Source organism: Vipera ursinii (assembly GCF_947247035.1).
Source record: "Vipera ursinii genome assembly, chromosome: 1".
Lineage (NCBI taxonomy): Eukaryota > Metazoa > Chordata > Lepidosauria > Squamata > Viperidae > Vipera > Vipera ursinii.
Window position 1 is genome coordinate 150,502,440 of NC_139512.1, and position 20,853 is coordinate 150,523,292.

Here is a 20,853-nt window from a genome sequence, read left to right on the forward strand (position 1 = left end):
ATGCACATATAATTTATAAAATCCAGATTCATTTAAAAGCATTATCTGTGGTTACTGAATTCATAGTAGCTGTTTGTTTCATTTCGTGCATTACAGGTAGACCTTGACTTACAACAGTTCATTTGGTAAACATTCAAAGTTACGATGACACTGAAAAAAGTGACTTATGACCCTTTTGCACACTAACGTTGCAGTGTCCCCACAGTCACGTGATCAAAATTCAGACACTTGGCAACTAATTCATATTTATTACAATTGTCACCTTTTGTAACCTTCTGACAAAGTCAATGGGGAAGCCAGATTCACTTAACAACCGTGTTACTAACTTAACAACTGCCATGATTTACTTTAGTACTGTGGCAAGAAAGGTTGCAAAATGGGGCAAAATTCACTTACAACTGTTTTACTTGGCAAAATAATTTTTACGCTCAGTGGTCATAAATCAAGGAATACTTGTATCTGGAGTATCAAGGTATCAATGTTAAAAAGAGATCCTCAAATTAAAGTGGGGGGGGCAAGCCTTGTTTTGGGGAAAAAAAATCCAAATAGTGTTAAATGGGATATCACCATATTGCTCCATTAGTTGCTCTTTTCTCTGGACAAATGTGAAGCAGCAAACTAATCTATAATAACCGATATCTTTCTCTTTGTTTAAAGTAATTTAACCAAATCTGCTGCATTCATAATCTCTTCAGTGATGAAATATTGCTGGGAAGTATGGATAAAAATATTGCAGAGCAGCTTAATAAGGCATATGAAGCATTTCGACAGGCGTGTATGGAGAGAGACTCTGCTAGCAAAGAACTAAAGCAAAAAGTACGTATGTTTTAATAACTAATCCTACGAGTTAAGATTTCCTTTAAGATCGCTTCTGAGAAAAAAAGGTCAACTCAGATATCCTACACTGCAGAAATATTCAGTGTAGTTCAGTAATGCTATGTTGATTATCTGCCAAAATCATGCAATCACAATATAATGCTGTGCCATGCTAAAGATAGTATTTTCTGTTTATGAAACTGAATTTTGTGTCTTATCAAGGATAGCTTGAATTTCTCTTTTAACTCTTAGGCAGCTTTGACATGTATCTACCATTTGCCTCTTGGATTGCCTTTGTCAAAGAATGCTCGGCTTGCAAGGAGACAGAGATAGTCAGGAAGTTGATAGTAGGGGAAGAACAGTCTCCCACATTTGCAAGAGGAAACAGTAAGGAAACAGGCATGTGAAATGTTTTTTCGTTGGTGCTTTGTATTACGGAAGTAGTGTTAAACTTAGTCTTAGTGTTAGTGTTAAACTTAAAAACATAGTCTAGTGCAGTATTTCTCACCCTATTTTGCAATACTGCATCCTATGACACAATATTTAATATAGCAGTAGCTCTATGGCACACCAGAAAATGATTGATCATATATAGTGTGCCTATTTTTAAATATGTAACATAAGGTTTGAAGGAAATTTATATAATTTTTTAAAAAATATCTGCACTGTATTAAACATACAGATTATACATTTATACACGCACACACACACACACATACAGATATATATACACAGATATACACACACAGGCAAATAAGACAAAAATCTTGTGGCACACTAAAAACACCTGTATGCTGCAGCACACTACTGAGACCCAGTGGTCTAGGGACATTATAGGGAGATAAGAGGAATATACTATAGCTCAGCGGTTTTGCATACAGAAGCGTCCTTATTCAATTGGCATCTTTATATAAAAACCATCGAACAAAATGTGCTAATAAGTTCTAGGAAAGCTGAAGTAAGATCATAAACACAGACATAGTTTCACTAGCAATCACTTCACTTAACAACCGAGTTGTCAGTCGCAATTGTAGTCACTAAACAAGGACTACCTTTACTGGGTTCGCTATAGATGAGTCTCATCCATAGTTCTGCAGCCATGCAGGAAGCCTTTGGGCTTTTGCTCACACCCTTTTGGATTTTCGCTTTTCATGTCAAATGAAACACCATAGAACTGGGGTTTCTCTCCCTTCTATTTGAGGAGATCTAAGAAGTATTCAAGCAGTTGTTTATCTGCTGCTTATCAGTGTCATCTGATAATTTTAAAATATATTGCTGGTGGTTTTATTTGTAAATGTTTCCCAGTGAAAGTTTTTGCCTAGAGAAGTTTGTTTATTGAACAGTCAAATGGTTCTTTTTCTTAGCCTGAATGAAAGGCCTCTAAATGGTACAGTAGACAATTTAACAAAACTCAGTTTAGTGGTCCCACCAATGCAGAGGACAAAATCTGTCCCTGTGCTGTATGCTTCTGCGCCTCTGTGATATCCTGATTACCATTTAATACGTTAACCAAATAAGTGGATTGTTTGTGTGTGTGTCAAATGCCATTTGGATTCTCCCTTTCCTTAATTAGTTCATTGCTTTGAAGTTTTCTCTACTTAAATTCCCAAGGGCAAAGTACAAGGCAGTTGCTTAAAGTTTGTCAACTTATTACTGTCTCCCATTTAACTTGGGGTGACTTAAAGAAGAGGCTTTTGCTCCGGTGACCCCTCCTCCCTTTTACTGTATGGTCTCACGAACTGGTTGGAGCATCTGTCAGTTTGTGGCTGATGGTGGATTCTGGTTGGCCACTTGTTTTGCTAGACTCTGCAGATCGAAACTGTGTCAAATGCATAGAAGCCGGAGTCATCACGGCCAGATGGTACTCAATACAGATGGATATTTGGTTGTCAAGTATATCTTGTAGTTACCAACTTGTTGCTGCCATCTGACTCTAAAAGAATCACTTGTGCACACTGGCTGTCAAAAGCATCTTTTCTTCTGTCTGTTTTAGCTGTCATGAGTGTGCTCTGTACAGAAGCGTTGACAAGACATTGCTGTTGTACATTTTCAATTTGGGTCTTAATGACTTTCTCTTCCTTCTGCTTCCTGAGGTCATCCAGGCTGCTCAAATATACTGACCTCTTTGCCTTTTAATGGGCTTATAGTGCAGTTATTGCTATATCCTGAGCTTTTATTGTGTTTTGAGATAGTTGCACCCTTTCCGTTGCTTGCTCAAAGCTATGGTTTTCAGAAGTGGAAGATTAAAAAAAAATGAAGTTGTGGCATTGCTATTGTTCCACCAAATAACTCATCTGTCTATGCCAGAAAGCGAATTGTTTTCTTGTCCATAATTGTCTTGTCAAAAGTGGAAAAAATCCAGAACTTCTTTTAAAATGGCAGTATAGTACAGGACAGTAGATAAAACTTGAGTACAGCCATGCAAATGATACTGGTATTTTTGACAAGTCACTGTTTTGCAGCCACACTTTCCTTTATCAGATTATTGTGAAGTAAATGGGGGGGGGCAGGTGTTAAACCCTTATATTCCACCCTGGTTCCTCAGAACAACCATGAAATGAGAATACAATAAATGAACAGAAGGGAAACAAGATACATGGGCTCCTTGAGTATAAAATCAAACTAGAGTTTTGAGGCAGTAGATCTAAGTGCTAATGCCATGGCATAGGCGTTCTTTGTGCCTGTCTGAGGTAAAACCTATTCATCAACATAAAATGATTGCTTCCAATTATACTATCGTTACAGACAGACAGCTATGAGAAGCAGATACATCAACAGCAGGAAAAAATTGAATTTCTAATGAGTATTGTTACAAAACTCAAATCACAGTTGGCTTCTATGACTGCCAACAGAGGTAGGTAGTTTCCATCCTGCTTTTCTACCGACTATCTCCCTGTTTGTGTCTCTTGCCATCCGTGAGTATCTCGTTTGTGTGTCTGTCTTGTGTGTATGTCGTCACACGATTCTAGGTTTTTCCCCACGTGATCCACCTACGGTAATACTGGTAATATCTACATTAAAAACGTTTTTTAAAAGAACAGTCTCTTATAAGCTGATCTGCCTCCATTCAGAATTGAATTACAGAAGCAAAATCTGCTCACCATTTTATAGCATAAGAGACTGATGTATGAATATTGAACAAGAAATTGGGATTAGTAAAAATTAAGGCACTGATTTTAACTGGCCAAAATGGCGGGCTATAGGGCAAAACTTTTTCAACCAAGATACTTCAAATATCACTTACAAAATGTGTCCAAATTCCAAGACCCATGGAATTAAAATTTGGCAAATTTTTATAAAACATGACATAAACAATATTATTAAACAGTTTATGACATAATACGAAATATCATAGAACATTTCCCGTGCCGGTGTTTTATTGTGCTATACAGTTCAGTGGAAGAACTAAAGAGCCTCTTGTTGCGGGTGAAGGAGAGTGCAAAACTTGGGTTGAAACTTAACATTAAGAAAACCAAGATTATGTCATCCGGCCCTCTCAATTCCTGGCAAATAGATGGGGAAGAAATGGAGGTAGTGACAGATTTTATTTTCCTGGGCTCCCAGATCACTGCAGATGGGGACTGTAGCCAAGAAATTAAAAGACGCTTGCTCCTCGGGAGGAAAGCCATGGCAAATCTTGACAGCACACTAAAAAGCAGAGACATCACCCTGTCAACAAGTGTGTATAGTTAAGGCTATGGTCTTCCCAGTTGCAATGTATGGCAGTGAAAGTTGGACCATAAGAAAGGCTGAGCGCCAAAGAATTGAGGCCTTTGAACTATGGTGCTGGAGAAGACTCCTGCGAGTCCCTTGGACTGCAAGGCGATCAAACCGGTCAGTCCTAGAGGAGTTCAACCCTGACTGCTCTTTAGAAGGTCAGATCCTGAAGCTAAAACTCAAATACTTTGGCCACCTAATGAGAAGAAAGGACTCACTGGAGAAGAGCCTAATGCTGGGAAAGATTGAGGGCAAGAGAAGAATGGGATGACAGAGAATGAGGTGGCTGGATGGAGTCACTGAAGCAGTAGGCATGAGCTTAAATGGACTCCAGAAGATGGTAGAGGACAGGAAGGTCTGGAGGAACGTTGTCCATGGGGTCACGATGGGTCGGACACAACTTCGCAGCTAACAACAACAAAACAGTTCAATGTGGGCGATTTTCAAAGCAGATAAATCTCTGAATATGACCCAAGGTGTCATGGGTTATCTAGTGAAATCCTAAAAGGGGAAAAAGTGAAGGAAAACTCTGAGTGGATCAACAATATTTTTGGCAATCCATTCTGGATGTTATTTCTGCTACCTCCAGTTGGCACCTTCCATCCAGTCTTGAAAATATTCCACTTTTCAGCCTAATCACTTGATCACTTTTTTTGGACCTTGCCCTTTAAAACTGCTAATACTGTGCTACCGTACAGTGAACTTACTTTCTCTGTGCTATATCATAACTAATGAAAAGCATTTTAAAAATGTAAAACTTCAACTTTAGAAGCCACGGATAACAGCTAAAGCAATAGGATTCATATTTAAGTAACATATAGAAAGTGTCTGTCTCACATTCGCTAAGTCCTTATGTGGTTTGATTTTGACACTACGTTTTGTATAAGGTTATCCTTGTGTTTTTGTATAAAGTGGACACCCCTCCACAGCACCAACAGCCCTGTGCCAACACATATCTTGTTTTCTGCCCCAGCCTGCCACCGATCCCATCACACACAGCCCCTTGAGTCCCCTCAGTCACCCCCCTCCCAGTGCCATTGTTGCCACCCACCACCCAATTGGCTGGCAGCTTCTTGTCCCGTGGAGCAAAATGCCCAGGACAAACAGTGCCTAGGGCAGGGGTTGGCAACCTCGGCTCTTTTATGACTCGTGGACTTCAACTCTCAGAATTCCTGAGCCAGCTATGCTGGCTCAGGAATTCTGGGAGCTGAAGTCCACGAGTCATAAAAGAGCTGAGGTTGCCGACCCCTGGCCTAGGGGAAAGGGCTAGGCAGAGGGGCTGGGGGGCAGAGGGCCAGGGGCCCATTGGCCATGGAGAATTGCTGGGGGAGAGCCAGCAGAGGAGGAAAGTTAGCTGCAAATGGGCTGAGGCTCATAGCTGGGGGCGAAGTGGGCGCAGCCAATGGTGGGAGCCTAAAGGTCCTAGACTCCTGTATTATAGCAATAGCACTTAGACTTATATACTGCTCCATAGTGCTTTACAGCAGGGTTTTTCAACCTTTTCACAGATTGTACCACTTTTTCGACAAGGCAATATTTGAGTAATACCAGTGCTTATCAAGGTGTCAAAAAAAGGGGGCGGGATTTGGGGTTTTACTGAATAGAGTCATTTGTTGTTATAGAAATAGCTAGTTTATAATAGTAAAAAGTAAAAAAGTAAAACGTTGAGATTCAATGTTAATGCTTCCTTCTACTGCAACAGAGGAAGTCTGTTTCTTTTTCCCTTCTCCCCCTCACTTTTTTCCCCCTTTCTCCTCCCCACAGTGTCCTACTTTTGCTTTTGTATTTTTGTATTTTATTCTATAAGCTAATAAAATATTACAAACTGTAGAAAAAAAGTAAAAAAATTACCAGTTTTAATTTCTTTGGTGGCTGTTCCTTTGCTGAATCATTTTCCCTTTGCACTGACAAATATATGATGAATTTATCCATGTTTATTAATATGCATCACTACCAGCTAGCTCAGGGGTCTTCAAACTTGGCACTTTTAAGACTTATGGACTTCAACTCCCAGAATTCCTCAGCCATCATGGCTGGTTGAGGAATTCTGGGAGTTGAAGTCCACAGGTCTTAAAGTTGCTAAGTTTGTAGATCCCTGAGCTAGCTGGTCGGCCCTTCTTCCTCTCTCCCTTCTGAACTCTTTCCACAGTGTAGTAAGAATACATCCCAATCCCTTCCCTGTACCCTCAAAGACACAGGAATCAAGTACAAAGTAAGAAAGGCTCCCAAAATAAAGAAAAACATAAACTCTAGTTTTTATTTTTAAGCTGCCTCAGGTGTGTCACGCGTCACGATGTTGCAACCCGAGACTGAAAGCTCCAGCAATTGCAAAAAGCTTTAGCCTTAAATTAAGCCTGTTTACCTCCAAAGAAAACTTTCTAAAAGCCATAGAGAGACTCAAGATAAGGGGGTAAAACTAATTAAGTTTGTTTAAAGAGATTAAGTCTACGGAAGTCAACAATTTGGACTCATTGCTAGCTTAAAATACAGACTAAAATATTCCAGTAACCAAAGCACACAAACCGAGCCTCTGAATTACAAAACGCTGTAAAAACTATACAAAAATCCTTATGGTAACCCAATCAAGCTGCCAGCTGATCCGGAACTAAATAAACCCACCTCCTTTCTGACATGCTGGCTTTTCATTTCATCAGTGCTGATTGCATTCTCTTGGCTGGAGAAAACAAACCAGGGAACCTTTTCTTCCAACAACAGCTGTTGCTTCTTCTCTGTCCCTGTTTCCTCCCTGCCTGCTGACCTCTCCTTCTGTTTCCCTGTTGTCTTTTTTTTTCCCTTTCCCACCCAAACCACCTTTTATAGCCTCTCCTCCCCCACTTTTTTCTTCAGTTCACTTCCAGCTCCACGCTGCTTCCGGAAGCGCCAATCAGCTGGAGCCCTGCCGGCTCCTGGGGCTTCTGCCGAGCCCAGACTGTCCTGCAGTTGCAGCTGCCTTTCCCTCAGGCTTGGGTCGCTTCGGCTCATTCCCCTCCCGTGCTACACTTGGCTAGCAGTCACGTATCACTTGTCATGTGGCAAAGTACCACAGGTGGTACGCGTACCATTGGTTGAAAAGCCCTGCTTTACAGCACACACTGAGTGGTTTGCAAATGTCAGCATATTGCCCCCAACAATCTGGATCCTCATTTTACTGATTTCGGGAGGATGGAAGGCTGAGTCAACCTTGAGTCAGCCAGCATCAAACTCTTGGCTGTGGACAGAATTAGTCTGCAATACTGCATTGTAAGCATTATGCCATCACAGCTCTTCTGGTGATGATAAATTGACAGGTTTTCTTCTTGAAATGCTGTCACTTTATAGTATTATGTTTGGGAACATGTTCTGAAAAATCCTGTTGTTTAGTTCTGCTTGCAGGTGCTACAAAGGGGTTGGGAGACAGAATTGGACATGGAGTGAAAAGGGAAGTAAAAAAGCCTAAAAAATAAAGCAGAGAAAAAAAATAAGGAAATCATACGTTTTAACGAGAAAATAAAGAGGAAAATATAAAAGCTTTGGGTATTTTAATAGGGAAGCAGAAAAGTGATTTGCAAAAGAAGACAGAGGAAATTTGATAGTAGGATATTAATATTACCTACAAGAAGGTGCAGACTCATTCTCTGTTAAAAGGGAAGGCAAGTCAAGGATCAGTGACCTGATTTTTTTTTTTAAAAAAAGAACATTGTAAGGAATTTCCTGATAGTAAGCCACGGAAGAATCTAGGACAGTAGTAGATTCCCACACTGGAGGTTTTCAAATAGAGCAGGAGTAGTTTAGTGGCTTCCTGTAATGAACAGTGGGTTGAACTAAATATTTGAGAAAGGCCCTTCCAGTGCAATGCTCAGTCATATGGCATTGTTCTGTTCCTAGAGTATCTTATTTAATTATCTCATTTTATGCAAAACTCAAATGGCCTATTTGGAGGGAGCAGGTGAATGCACACATGCATTTCATTTGCATGTCTTGATATGCACACTGAGATAGACTTTACAGGGAGTGCAGAATTATTAGGCAAGTTGTATTTTTGAGGATTAATTTTATTATTGAACAACAACCATGTTCTCAATGAACCCAAAAAACTCATTAATATCAAAGCTGAATATTTTTGGAAGTAGTTTTTAGTTTGTTTTTAGTTATAGCTATTTTAGGGGGATATCTGTGTGTGCAGGTGACTATTACTGTGCATAATTATTAGGCAACTTAACAAAAAACAAATATATACCCATTTCAATTATTTATTTTTTACCAGTGAAACCAATATAACATCTCAACATTCACAAATATACATTTCTGACATTCAAAAACATAACAAAAACAAATCAGTGACCAATATAGCCACCTTTCTTTGCAAGGACACTCAAAAGCCTGCCATCCATGGATTCTGTCAGTGTTTTGATCTGTTCACCATCAACTTTGTTGCAGGCCAGGCCTGGGTCTGACGGCGTTCGGGGGGAGCGGGTTGTGGTTACATCTGGGGCTCTTGAGCGGGTCGTGGGACTACCAATTCCCACGACGGGGAAAGGCAGCAGGCGGAGAGACAGGGGGCCATATCGTTACCGGGAGGGCCGTCTCCGCTGTTTACAAGCGGTGAGGCGCTCCGACCCTCTGGTTTTTCCCCGAGGTCCCGGGAGCGGGGATGTGCAGCCTCCTGAGCTCCGGCTGGTGTACCTGAATGCCAGGTCCGTGGTTAATAAAGCTCCCCTCGTTAGGGATTTAGTTGAGGGTGAGCATGCGGACCTGGCTTGCATCACGGAGACTTGGTTGGGCCTAGAGGGTGGGGTCCCTCTGGTTGACCTCTGCCCACCAGGTTTCCAGGTGCTACACCGGCCACGAGCTCATGGTAGGGGTGGGGGAGTGGCGGTTACCATTAGGGAGACCTTATGTCCGCGGGAGACCACCGTTCCTCAGATAGTCGGGTGTGAGTCTCTCTTCATGAGATTTGGTCCTGGGGCGCAGTTGGGCTTGCTGCTGGTGTACATTTCGCCTAGTCGCACAGCGGCAGCCCTGCCCGAGCTGCTCGATATCCTCTCAGGTTTGGTGGTTGAGTTTCCCAAACTTATAGTTTTGGGAGACTTCAATCTACCATCCCTGGGAGGTTCATCTGAGCTAGCTCGGGAGTTCATGGCTTCCATGGCGGCCATGGACCTGACGCAAGTAATTTCAGAGCCAACTCATGGGGGAGGCCACACCCTTGACCTGATTTTTTTATCTAGACGGTGGTTGGATGATCTAGGTGGGGGCTCTCCATTTATTATGCCCCTGTCATGGACCGATCATCATCTCCTGCGGCTGGTCTTCCGCTTTGCCACCCCCCGCCGTGGGGGTACGGAGCCAATTAGATGGTACCGCCCCAGACGCTTAATGGATCCTGATAGATTCCAAGCGGCGCTGGGGTCCCCACCTGCCTCCACTGCTCACAGCTCGGCTGATGCCTTAGTGGAAGCCTGGGAAAGGGCAGCCACTGAGGCACTTGACCGGGTTGTACCCTTGCGGCCCCTGACCCGGCGCAGATCCCAGCGAGCTCCATGGTTTTCCGCGGAGCTCCGGGAGATGAAGCGCCGGAAACGGGGCCTAGAGAGCTGCTGGAGGTCTAGCCGATCCGAACCCGACCGGTTGCGGTTAAGAACCTATATTAGGTCTTATCTCGCTGCGATGAGGGTGGCGAGGTGTAATTACTTCTCCACCCTCATCGCGTCCGCAGATAATCGCCCGGCCGCCTTGTTTAGGGTGACTCGCTCACTTCTTAATCAGGAGGTGAGGGAGGATCCCTTGCAAGGTCGTGCCGAGGAATTTAGCCATCATCTGTCGGATAAAATCGCTCGGATTCGGACCGGTTTGGACTCCAGCTGGGCAGAGTCGGGCGATCAGGACACGGGCGGTCTTGTCAATGTTATCTGGGAAGAGTTTGATTCTGTGACCCCTGATGAAGTGGACAGGATTATGAGGAGGCTGAGCTCCTCCACATGTTTGTTGGACCCGTGCCCTTCCTGGCTGGTTTATGCAGCTAGGGAGAGGACACGAGGCTGGCTCCAGGCGGTTATATCTGCTTCTCTGAGTGAGGGTTATTTCCCCACCGTCTTGAAGGAGGCGGTGGTGAGACCTCTCCTCAAGAAGCCTGCCTTGGACCCAGCCGTTTTGAACAACTTTCGTCCAGTCTCCAACCTTCGCTTTCTTGCGAAGGTTGTTGAGAGTGTGGTGGCGCATCAGCTCCCTCTGGTCCTGGATGAAGCGGATTATCTGGACCCCTACCAATCGGGTTTCAGGCCCGGGTACAGCACGGAGACGGCATTGGTCGCTCTGGTGAATGATCTCTGGAGGGCGCGGGATAGGGGACATTCCTCTGTCCTAGTCCTATTAGACCTCTCAGCGGCTTTCGATACCATCGACCATGGTATCTTGCTGCGGCGTCTCAGGGGACTGGGAGTGGGAGGCACAGTTCTTCAGTGGTTCTCCTCCTATCTCCTGGGACGCTCGGAGTCGGTGTTGGCAGGGGGGCAGAGATCGGCCCCTAGGTCTCTCGTTTGTGGAGTTCCTCAGGGGTCGGTTCTCTCGCCTCTCCTGTTCAACATCTATATGAAACCGCTGGGTGAGATCATTCGTGGTTTTGGAGTTGGGTATCATCAGTATGCCGATGATACCCAACTTTTCTTTTCGACCCCAAACCACCCCAGTGATGCCCTCGCTGTGATGTCCCGTTGCCTGGAGGCGGTTCGGGTCTGGATGGGGAGGAACAGACTTCAACTCAACCCTGACAAGACTGAGTGGCTGTGCATTCCGGCATCCCGGGACATTCCAAATGTTCCACCTCTTTCTATGGGGGGTGAGCTCTTACCCCCCGTGGATAGGGCTCGCAACTTGGGAGTCCTCCTAGATTCACGGCTTACTTTGGAAGAGCATATAGTGGCCGTGACTAGGGGGGCTTTCGCCCAGGTTCACCTGGTGCGCCAGTTGCGGCCCTATCTGAACCGGGATGCCCTGTGTACGGTCACTCATGCGCTCGTGACCTCTCGCCTTGACTACTGTAATGCTCTCTACATGGGGCTTCCCTTGAAGACCACTCGGAGGCTCCAACTGGTACAGAATGCGGCCGCGAGAGTTGTCTTGGGAGTTTCCCGGTACTCCCATGTTACACCTTTGCTCCGCGAGCTGCATTGGTTACCAGTTGTCTTTCGGGTGAGGTTCAAGGTGTTGGTTACGACCTTTAAGGCCCTACATGGCATGGGTCCGGGATACCTCGGGGACCACCTGCTGCCGGCATCGATTCCCCTCCGCCCTGTGCGTTCCCACAGAGAGGGCCTCCTCAGGGTGCCGCCAGTCAGGGAATGTCGACTGGTGGCCCCCAGGGGGAGGGCCTTCTCTGTGGGGGCTCCGGCATTATGGAATCAACTGCCGGTGGAGCTCCGGATGGCACCAGACCTCCGAACTTTCCGTCGGGGCCTGAAGACCCACCTGTTCGAATTAGCTGGTCTGGCCTGATGGGGGATTATGGGTTTTTAATTGTTTTTAATTTGTACCACTGTTTTATTGGGCATGGGTTTAATTCCTTTTTTAATTTTTGTATTCTCTTTTTGATATATGCCCTGTGAACCGCCCTGAGTCCCTACCAAGGAGAAGGGCGGTATATAAATCAAATAAACTATAACTATAACTATAACATTGCGTGCAGCAGCAACCACAGCCTCCCAGACACTGTTCAGAGAGGTGTACTGTTTTCCCTCCTTGTAAATCTCACATTTGATGATGGACCACAGGTTCTCAATGGGGTTCAGATCAGGTGAACAAGGAGGCCATGTCATTAGATTTCCTTCTTTTATACCCTTTCTTGCCAGCCACGCTGTGGAGTACTTGGACGCGTGTGATGGAGCATTGTCCTGCATGAAAATCATGTTTTTCTTGAAGGATGCAGACTTCTTCCTGTACCACTGCTTGAAGAAGGTGTCTTCCAGAAACTGGCAGTAGGACTGGGAGTTGAGCTTGACTCCATCCTCAACCCGAAAAGGCCCCACAAGCTCATCTTTGATGATACCAGCCCAAACCAGTACTCCACCTCCACCTTGCTGGCGTCTGAGTCGGACTGGAGCTCTCTGCCCTTTACCAATCCAGCCACAGGCCCATCCATCTGGCCCATCAAGACTCACTCTCATTTCATCAGTCCATAAAACCTTAGAAAAATCAGTCTTGAGATATTTCTTGGCCCAGTCTTGACGTTTCAGCTTGTGTGTCTTGTTCAGTGGTGGTCGTCTTTCAGCCTTTCTTACCTTGGCCATGTCTCTGAGTATTGCACACCTTGTGCTTTTGGGCACTCCAGTGATGTTGCAGCTCTGAAATATGGCCAAACTGGTGGCAAGTGGCATCTTGGCAGCTGCACGCTTGACTTTTCTCAGTTCATGGGCAGTTATTTTGCGCCTTGGTTTCTCCACACGCTTCTTGCGACCCTGTTGACTATTTTGAATGAAACGCTTGATTGTTCGATGATCACGCTTCAGAAGCTTTGCAATTTTAAGAGTGCTGCATCCCTCTGCAAGATATCTCACTATTTTTGACTTTTCTGAGCCTGTCAATTCCTTCTTTTGACCCATTTTGCCAAAGGAAAGGAAGTTGCCTAATAATTATGCACACCTGATACAGGGTGTTGATGTCATTAGACCACACCCCTTCTCATTACAGAGATGCACATCACCTAATATGCTTAATTGGTAGTAGGCTTTCGAGCCTATACAGCTTGGAGTAAGACAACATGCATAAAGAGGATGATGTGGTCAAAATACTCATTTGCCTAATAATTCTGCACTCCCTGTAAAAGATTATATAAGAGTTTAAAAAAATCTAGATATGGTCTTTTATGGTATATAAATTAGATACAAGCATTCCAGTAGGTTGTAAACTGGATCTTAGAAACTTGACTTCAAGGGATGCTCTTTCCCAAAAGGTTCACTCGAAAAAGCAGCTAAAATCTAGATAAGCCAGTATTTAAAGTAAGAACTCTTGTCTTATACCTCCAGCATTCGTGAAGCAGCAAATAAGGCAAGGTTCTGGGGGAGAGTTAGCAAGCTCTCTATTTACGTAATCAGAAAAAACCCTTCAGTTTAGTCACTAAAATTATCCCTCTTTGTGAACTCCAAGTTGGATTAAGTATGCTCATAAAGAAATAAGCTTTGATTCACCCTGCCTTTTAGCCAGAAATGAGTAACTGTTTAAGTTGCATTGTGTTCCTTATTGTTTAGTGGCATACCAGTTTGAAATAATTTGATTTAATTAACAGATTTTGCATTGTTTTGCAGTATCATTAAATAGCAATTAAATGTGATTTATACAATCTTTTTATGGTTTTCTCTTGCATGATATCTATGAAAAGGGGTTTTATTTAGAACGTGTATATTGCTGTATCCATTTGATAGTGGAATAGGAAATTTTATGTATTTTTTAAATTCAAATTGGGATTTATCTGTGAAACAAACCATAATGTATTCTACATTTTTTCACATGCACCTAAATATTTTAATTTTAAACAATACTTTCGTTTATAGTCAACACTCATAGTCAAGTTCCAGTCCATGAAGACAATGAAATGAGAAGAAATGGTACCTTGTTGAACTCAGATTTTGATCAGCTCCAAGAAAAGCTGAAATTGGCAATGCAAAGGGAAAGGCTTTTGAAGGTAGGACGCTTTCTTTAAGATATATAGTGGCTCTAAAAGTTAGAAAGAGAGAAAGATAATTTATAAGAGTATATTACTGTTAGGAGAAACCCATGTAATAGGAATGAACTTGAAGACATCATCACTGCTGCTATCCCTCAGCAGAGATATTTCACCTATGTTTTTGATCCACTGCAGCGTGTTATTTCATATAAGCTTGTCAAAATATAGATATGCTACAGAGACAAGCCTGCTTGGAATCATTTGACGCTCTTCAACTAGCCACAATTAAGAGTCACCACAACTTAGGCTCCAATTAAAAATGAAAGCTTTGATTCTCTCCTTTGGTCACAGTAAACTAGTGACAAGGAGTTTTCTGGTATCCTGAATTATTATTCTCAGCAGCCTTAACCAGCATGTCAAATAGTGAAGGATGCTAAGAATTGTAGTTGAGCAGATAGTTGGAGGCCTTTAGGTTGCCTCCAGTAATATTTACACTTCTTTTTTTGTGTGTGTCTTACTAGAGGTTATGCATGATCATGAAGCATAGAAGGTTCCCTAAATCTATTTGCGTTAAGCAATAGATGGGATCTTGCCTCAGTGAAATAGTATGTGATTTACATATAGTGCTAGCTTGGGATTTTGGTCAGTTTTTACCATCCCTAGCTGACACAGAGAATTAGTAGGTAATGGGAAAAACTCAATCCGGAATCTTGGGAGAGCTCAAAAAGATTAGTACTTGGCTAAATGAATCTGATGTGGATTAAGGCAGCTTTTCTCAATTTCTAATATCAAGCTCTTTTATGAAAGCTTATTTTTTTAGCTTACAGATAATGAGCTAGGGACTTGTATTTCTGTCAACTAAGCATATTTTAATCTTATGTGTTAATTTGTTAATAAAGAATACCTATTTTGTCAAATTAGTGACACTTGATAATTACATTGGAGAAATCTAATTTCAGAATCTCTTATTCTCTCTTTTCCCTTTTCTCTTTAAGCAAGCTTTGCAATTTCTGCCTCAGAAATTTGGAATTGGAAACAAAAAGAAAAATTAACCTTCCTCTGGTAACAACATAGTACTATATTTACAGACTGCAAATATGGATATAGCAATCCTCATTGCCCCTACACAAATATCCCCAGTATATTTGCTTACTTTTAAGCAACATTTGCATTGTGACAACATGCAGACGTCCAACTAATATTGTTTCCACAAAGTAACCTTAATCAAGCCGGCTTTCCTCCTCTGCTTCAGTTCTCTACCTGTGGTAACACTTACTTTAGAAGAGGGTCACACAAATTGCAAAAATAAAAGATGGCAAGCATTTTGAAACTTAAATGTTATATGAAATCCAGGTATTATTATTTTTAAAAGGATGTGCTATTATTTTTAAAAGGAGAGAGGGTTTGTCATACTTGAAAGTCAGGAGGGAAGAGGTATTCCCTGTTTTATCTAAATACAAGGGAGAAGAAAAAGAATTCCTCGGTAAAACAGGTAGCAACATGCTTATTTAAAAAAAATTGTACCAGGAGGATACTCCTTGGAGTGTTCTGGTCACCTCTAATTCCGAAAAGGAATAGGTCTATTGGGAAACATAGAGGAAAAGCAGGGTGGAAGTTGGAAAAAATAAGCTTTTTCCCTACTATACAGTACACCTAACCGTAAACTGTGAAAGCAACGGCCAAGATCTTAATCCCACTCATCAGATGGTAATAGTGAGGATCCCTATTGAGTGTGCACATGGTTATGTTGGTGTGGCTATGTAGTTTGAATTGGGCTCTTCATATACGTGAAATTTAAGGCTACAAGCCAATAATGGGAAAATAATTATTCCTATTTTTTACTTTTTTTCTCCATTGTTAGGTTTAGACTTGATTCTCCTGTGTTCTCTTGAATAAGTGTGATGTTGTTTGTTTACATAAAACATTAAATCTCCTTCAAATCAAGCTCTCCTCATGGTAACTCCAGGGAGGTATAGCTGTCTAAGCAACACTACAGAAAATAGTTTGTTATTGGAGGTTTCAAGGGGTGAGGAAAAAATTACCCGGGGTTGCTTTTACTTCCAAGGATTCACTTCACTTCCTGGGCTGTGTCCAAAGGTTTGAAGGAGACAGGAAGGTAACACAGCACAGCACAGATATTCTACAAAGCAGTTCCCATCTTAAGAAATAGCAAGAAAAGAAGGAAGACTACTGCAGATCTAGACTGATGAAGTTCCAGGTGGCAAGGGACAAGTTCACTGAATAAATGTTAACCTTGTTTGGTGACTTTTATATAGCATTTTTTTCACTTTGAAAATCAAAGATTTACCACCCTCCAGAAGTTCATAAATGAGCCCCAGGAACAAGACTAGACACAAAATAATATTGGGAGTTACAGACTTTCCATCTTTAAACATTTCTAATTCGTTGTTTTGTGCTTTAGGATTTATTTTTAGCATGAAAAAGTGGGTTCAAATATTCTCAGTCTCATAAATAGGTATAGATGTGCACCCTTCTGCAGGTGCGTTCTAACTTCCTTCAGTTTATCGTGTGAAGTTTGGGATTACAAAGTCCTCATCCCACTTTCTATTACATTTTAAATATATATATTTTTTTCTTTTTTAAAAAAAATCATAAAGTTTCTTAGAAAGGTCAGCTTGCTTCTTGCTGTTTTTAGAAACCTGTCACTGTCTCAGTACTTTTCACATCTTTCATTTGTTTCTTCTTCTGTTGTTTCTCTCCTATTATTTATTTCCATCTTCCTTGGCTCCACTCTGAGCAAAATGTGGTGCTAATAGCTTTTCCCACCCATCCAGAAATAGAAAAATAGATTTCATCCTTCTAAAACCTTTCTATCAAGCACGTCCACAAATTTATTTTATTATTTACATTTACACAGGCGGCAAATAACACCAAATGTTCTTTGGGTGGCTTACAAAAAAAAAGAACGAAATACAGAACCCAGAGAATGACTGAGCAGTATTTTTAATAGTGGTTAAAGTATTGGTGGTAACCCCCCCCTTATTTTTTATTTTACTTATTAATTAAATTTATTTGATGCCTATCTCTTTGCAAGGCAACTCTGAGCAGCTTACTATATCAAAATAAAACCATAAATATATAAGTATTTATACATTTATACTCGTAAATAAAATATTTGAAATTTCAACTGGGGAATGAAAAATGTATTGCAGGTAGGTGAGCTTTCATCATTGCAGCAGTTCCCCCCCCCCTTTTCAGTTCGACTTTTCTTGTTGGGAATAATTACAGATGCTACGGTTGTGGACACTAAGTTGATGTTGAATTTAATTACGGCAGCAAGACTCTTAATAGGTCAGTATTGGAAGAAAGAGGAACTGCCGACCATAGAAGAATGGACTTTAAAGGTTTCTGACCTGGCAGAGATGGCAAAGATTTCGGCTTATTTGAAAGATCACTCGCAAGAACGTTATATTATGGAATGGAGAAAATGGATTGAGTATATCCAGAACAAATATAGGACTAATAGGACAGTACTTTTCTTTCCCCATTCAAAATGTGAACAAAAGCAAACGCATTTCAGTCGTTTTGCTTGTCATTAGTTAAACAGATTGACCAGATGGAACCAACTAGGCTTTAGATAGTCATCATTTTCACAATGTTCCTACTTCTGATACTCTGTTTCCCAGTTTTGACTCTGGACTGCCATTTTTCATAGGCAAAACACACACATGCAACATGTAATATGATTACATTGAATGACTGTTCTTCATAGTAAATTGACGAATGCCATGCATCCATCAGAGCTGGAGATTTTGATCATCAGGAAAACACATTGTTAAAGCTGCTGCTGGTGGCGGTGGTAATAGCTTCGTGTTTTTTTCTTGGTGGTTTCCCCTTTTCTGTATAGACTGTCATTATATGCAGAGAATTAATAGATTATATCCTAATGATGCAGGGGAAAAGTAGACTATTTAAAAGCCTTAATATCTTATTTTTGAAGCTTAATATCTTGAGTCTTGCAAAATCCTAAGTGCTAAATAGCTACATTTTAACTGTTCCAGAAATTAAGAGCCTTGAAGACTATTGTCACTTTCTTTAAATATATTTTATCTTCATCCTAGCACATGCTGAAACTAATTAAATATTAGTGAACAGACTATATAAATGGAGTAAGACAACATTTCTTGCATTTCTAAGCACTAATATGCATAGTAGTGGTGTGACTCCTTTTATGTATGTACTCAAAATAAAGCACAATTGTTTTGAATAATTGTCCGCAAAAAAATTAACTGCATATTGTAAGAAAATGAATTATAATTATTTCATCTTAACCTAATGGTACTTACTCAACTCTGATTTCATATAGGAGCACAAAAGGGAATCTTGATCAGATCAAAGGCCCATGTCAAGCAATAATATTATTGCCGGTGTATTAGGCTAATAAAGGACTTTTAAGGTAAACAATGCCTCAGTCACTTGAAAAGCCCATAGTCGGAAACTTGACAGCCCATTTGGTCCCTTAATCACATGACTTTTGAAAAGCCCACAACTGGTTTTGAGGACAATAGGACTTCCCACTCAGTTGCTGAGCAGGTACCATTAAGAAGAGCCACACTATCTTGGACCCTGAGGCCATATTTAGCTATCTTAATAATCACTTATCACTACCAACATTCTTGATGGATTTTCTGATATTGGGAGCCATTGTTCAATGATGAATGTCATATAAATCCCATCTTTCAATTCCACTGGATGATTCCAATGAATGAAGAAAAAACTTACCTATACATTACCCACTTAAATTGTGGTAGATTATATACTGTTAATGCTGTGCCTCTCTTAACTTACAGTTTCTTCATAGAAAAACTACGCCATTTCCTTTATCATTTAATTGCTCCTTTTCTGCCTCTTTTCCAGCTCCATCAGATTACATACATACATATACACACATATACATACATACATACATATATGTATATATGTATATGTATATGTATATATATATATATGTATATGTATATATATATATATATATATATATATATATATATATATATATATATATATATATACTGTACATACACACACACACACACACACACACACAGCTACTAAAACTGTGTGCCATATTTCAAGTGTGGTCACACCATAGATTTGTACAAAGGCATGATGATATTGTCAGTTTTATTTTTCAATCTTTTTCCTAATGATCTCTAACATGGAATTCGCCTTTTCACAGCTTTTTCACAGATTGCTAAGACTTAATTTAGCCTATAACAATCTATTCTATAATGACATTCCTCAGAGCCTGAAAATTAACCAACTGTGCTCTCTCTTTCTCTCTCTGTGTATGTGATTTTTTTAAAGGAACAATTGGAAAGTGAGAGTGTAAAATTAAAAAAAACTGAAGAAGATAGTAATTTAAAGGAAAAGAAATTTGAATCTATTATCACTGCCAAAGAAGATGAAATAAGGAATCTAAAAAAGCAGCTGAAAGAAATAAATGAAGCACAAAACTGCATACAGGTATCAAGATACGAAAAAGAGGTAAGAAAATTCAGAGATATTGTAGAGATCTGAAGACAGTCAAATATTGTAGGACTGAAACTAATTTCATAAGCCAAAAACTAAATGCAGTGTACTCTTCTGTAAATAAAGTACTCTGAGTACTGGTCTATCTATTTAAAAAATACTCAGACTAATTTCCTCTGCCTTTTGGAGTGAAAAGCAGATGTACAATCTGTCATTCCTTTGTATACCTAATATTTTACTTTAAAGACCGTGCTGGATTCATTTACCCAGGCAGACTTTTTCTAAACTCTGAAAGCTATGTAAAAATGGATTAACAGCACGTGGCAACCCCTGACCAACCTTATTGGGGCTCTGAAGATAAGAAAGGTGGGTCCAGTTAGGGCATGGATGGGACTGCTCTGAAAAAAATTGGGCTGTAGGGTAAACTGATTTTTTTCAAATATATATATATATATAGAATAACACTTTCTTACAACTGTCAAGAAAGCTTCAAGGATAAGTCCATGAAGTTCCCATAAGTCGAACTGGCCTTGAAGAAGACGCTTATCTTAGCTCATAGGCTTTGAAATAAAACGCCCATGTAATACAGGGTTAATCCACAAGATGGTAGTAAAATATAATAACTTCTCTCCTTACTTGAGAAAACATGTTATATTAGCCCTGGATCAGCTTTAATAAAGTGTTCTTCCTGATAGTTTTAAGATGTATATTAATGTACAAAGACTGATGCATAAATATGTATGGACTTGGTAATCCCTACCCAGTTTCATTATGTGGGGAGAATTCTACGTGGAAGAATATTTGTATGATTTCTTTTTGTATGAAAATGACTGAATTATGGGAAAGCCTAATAAAAAAGAATGAAATGCAAGTCAGCATTCAATGTGTCCCTCTTATTTAGCTAAATTATTTCTTTCTTAGGTATAAGTGTGGAACCAGTGTGAACAGCACTTCTTGGTTAACTCAGCTATCCAAAATACTTGGGCATATTCTAGCACCTAAAAATAAGGATATGATCCATAATAGATCTCCAGCATAATGTCTTTCTAACCAATGATTTATGGATTTTATTTTATTTTTTGCATAAAAAGTAAGGCAAGATGCCATTAACAAGAGGATATTATATTAGTACTTTATGGTTCTGTTAATTTATAGGGGTGTTTCTTGTAACAATGTTATAATTCAACTTTTTT

The 20,853-nt window shown here is 40.7% G+C and overlaps 1 protein-coding gene across 1 annotated transcript in view; it reads left to right on the plus strand.

The window, feature by feature from the left end:
- Positions 1-20,853, plus strand: part of TANK (TRAF family member associated NFKB activator) — a 44,321-nt gene that overhangs the window by 12,106 nt on the left and 11,362 nt on the right. Inside the window, 6 exon segments of the mRNA XM_083367557.1 lie at positions 658-816; positions 3,562-3,670; positions 14,055-14,185; positions 15,163-15,216; positions 15,218-15,229; positions 19,496-19,675. Of these exon segments, the coding sequence (XP_083223683.1) occupies positions 718-816; positions 3,562-3,670; positions 14,055-14,185; positions 15,163-15,216; positions 15,218-15,229; positions 19,496-19,675 (585 nt within the window). The 5' untranslated portion in view covers positions 658-717.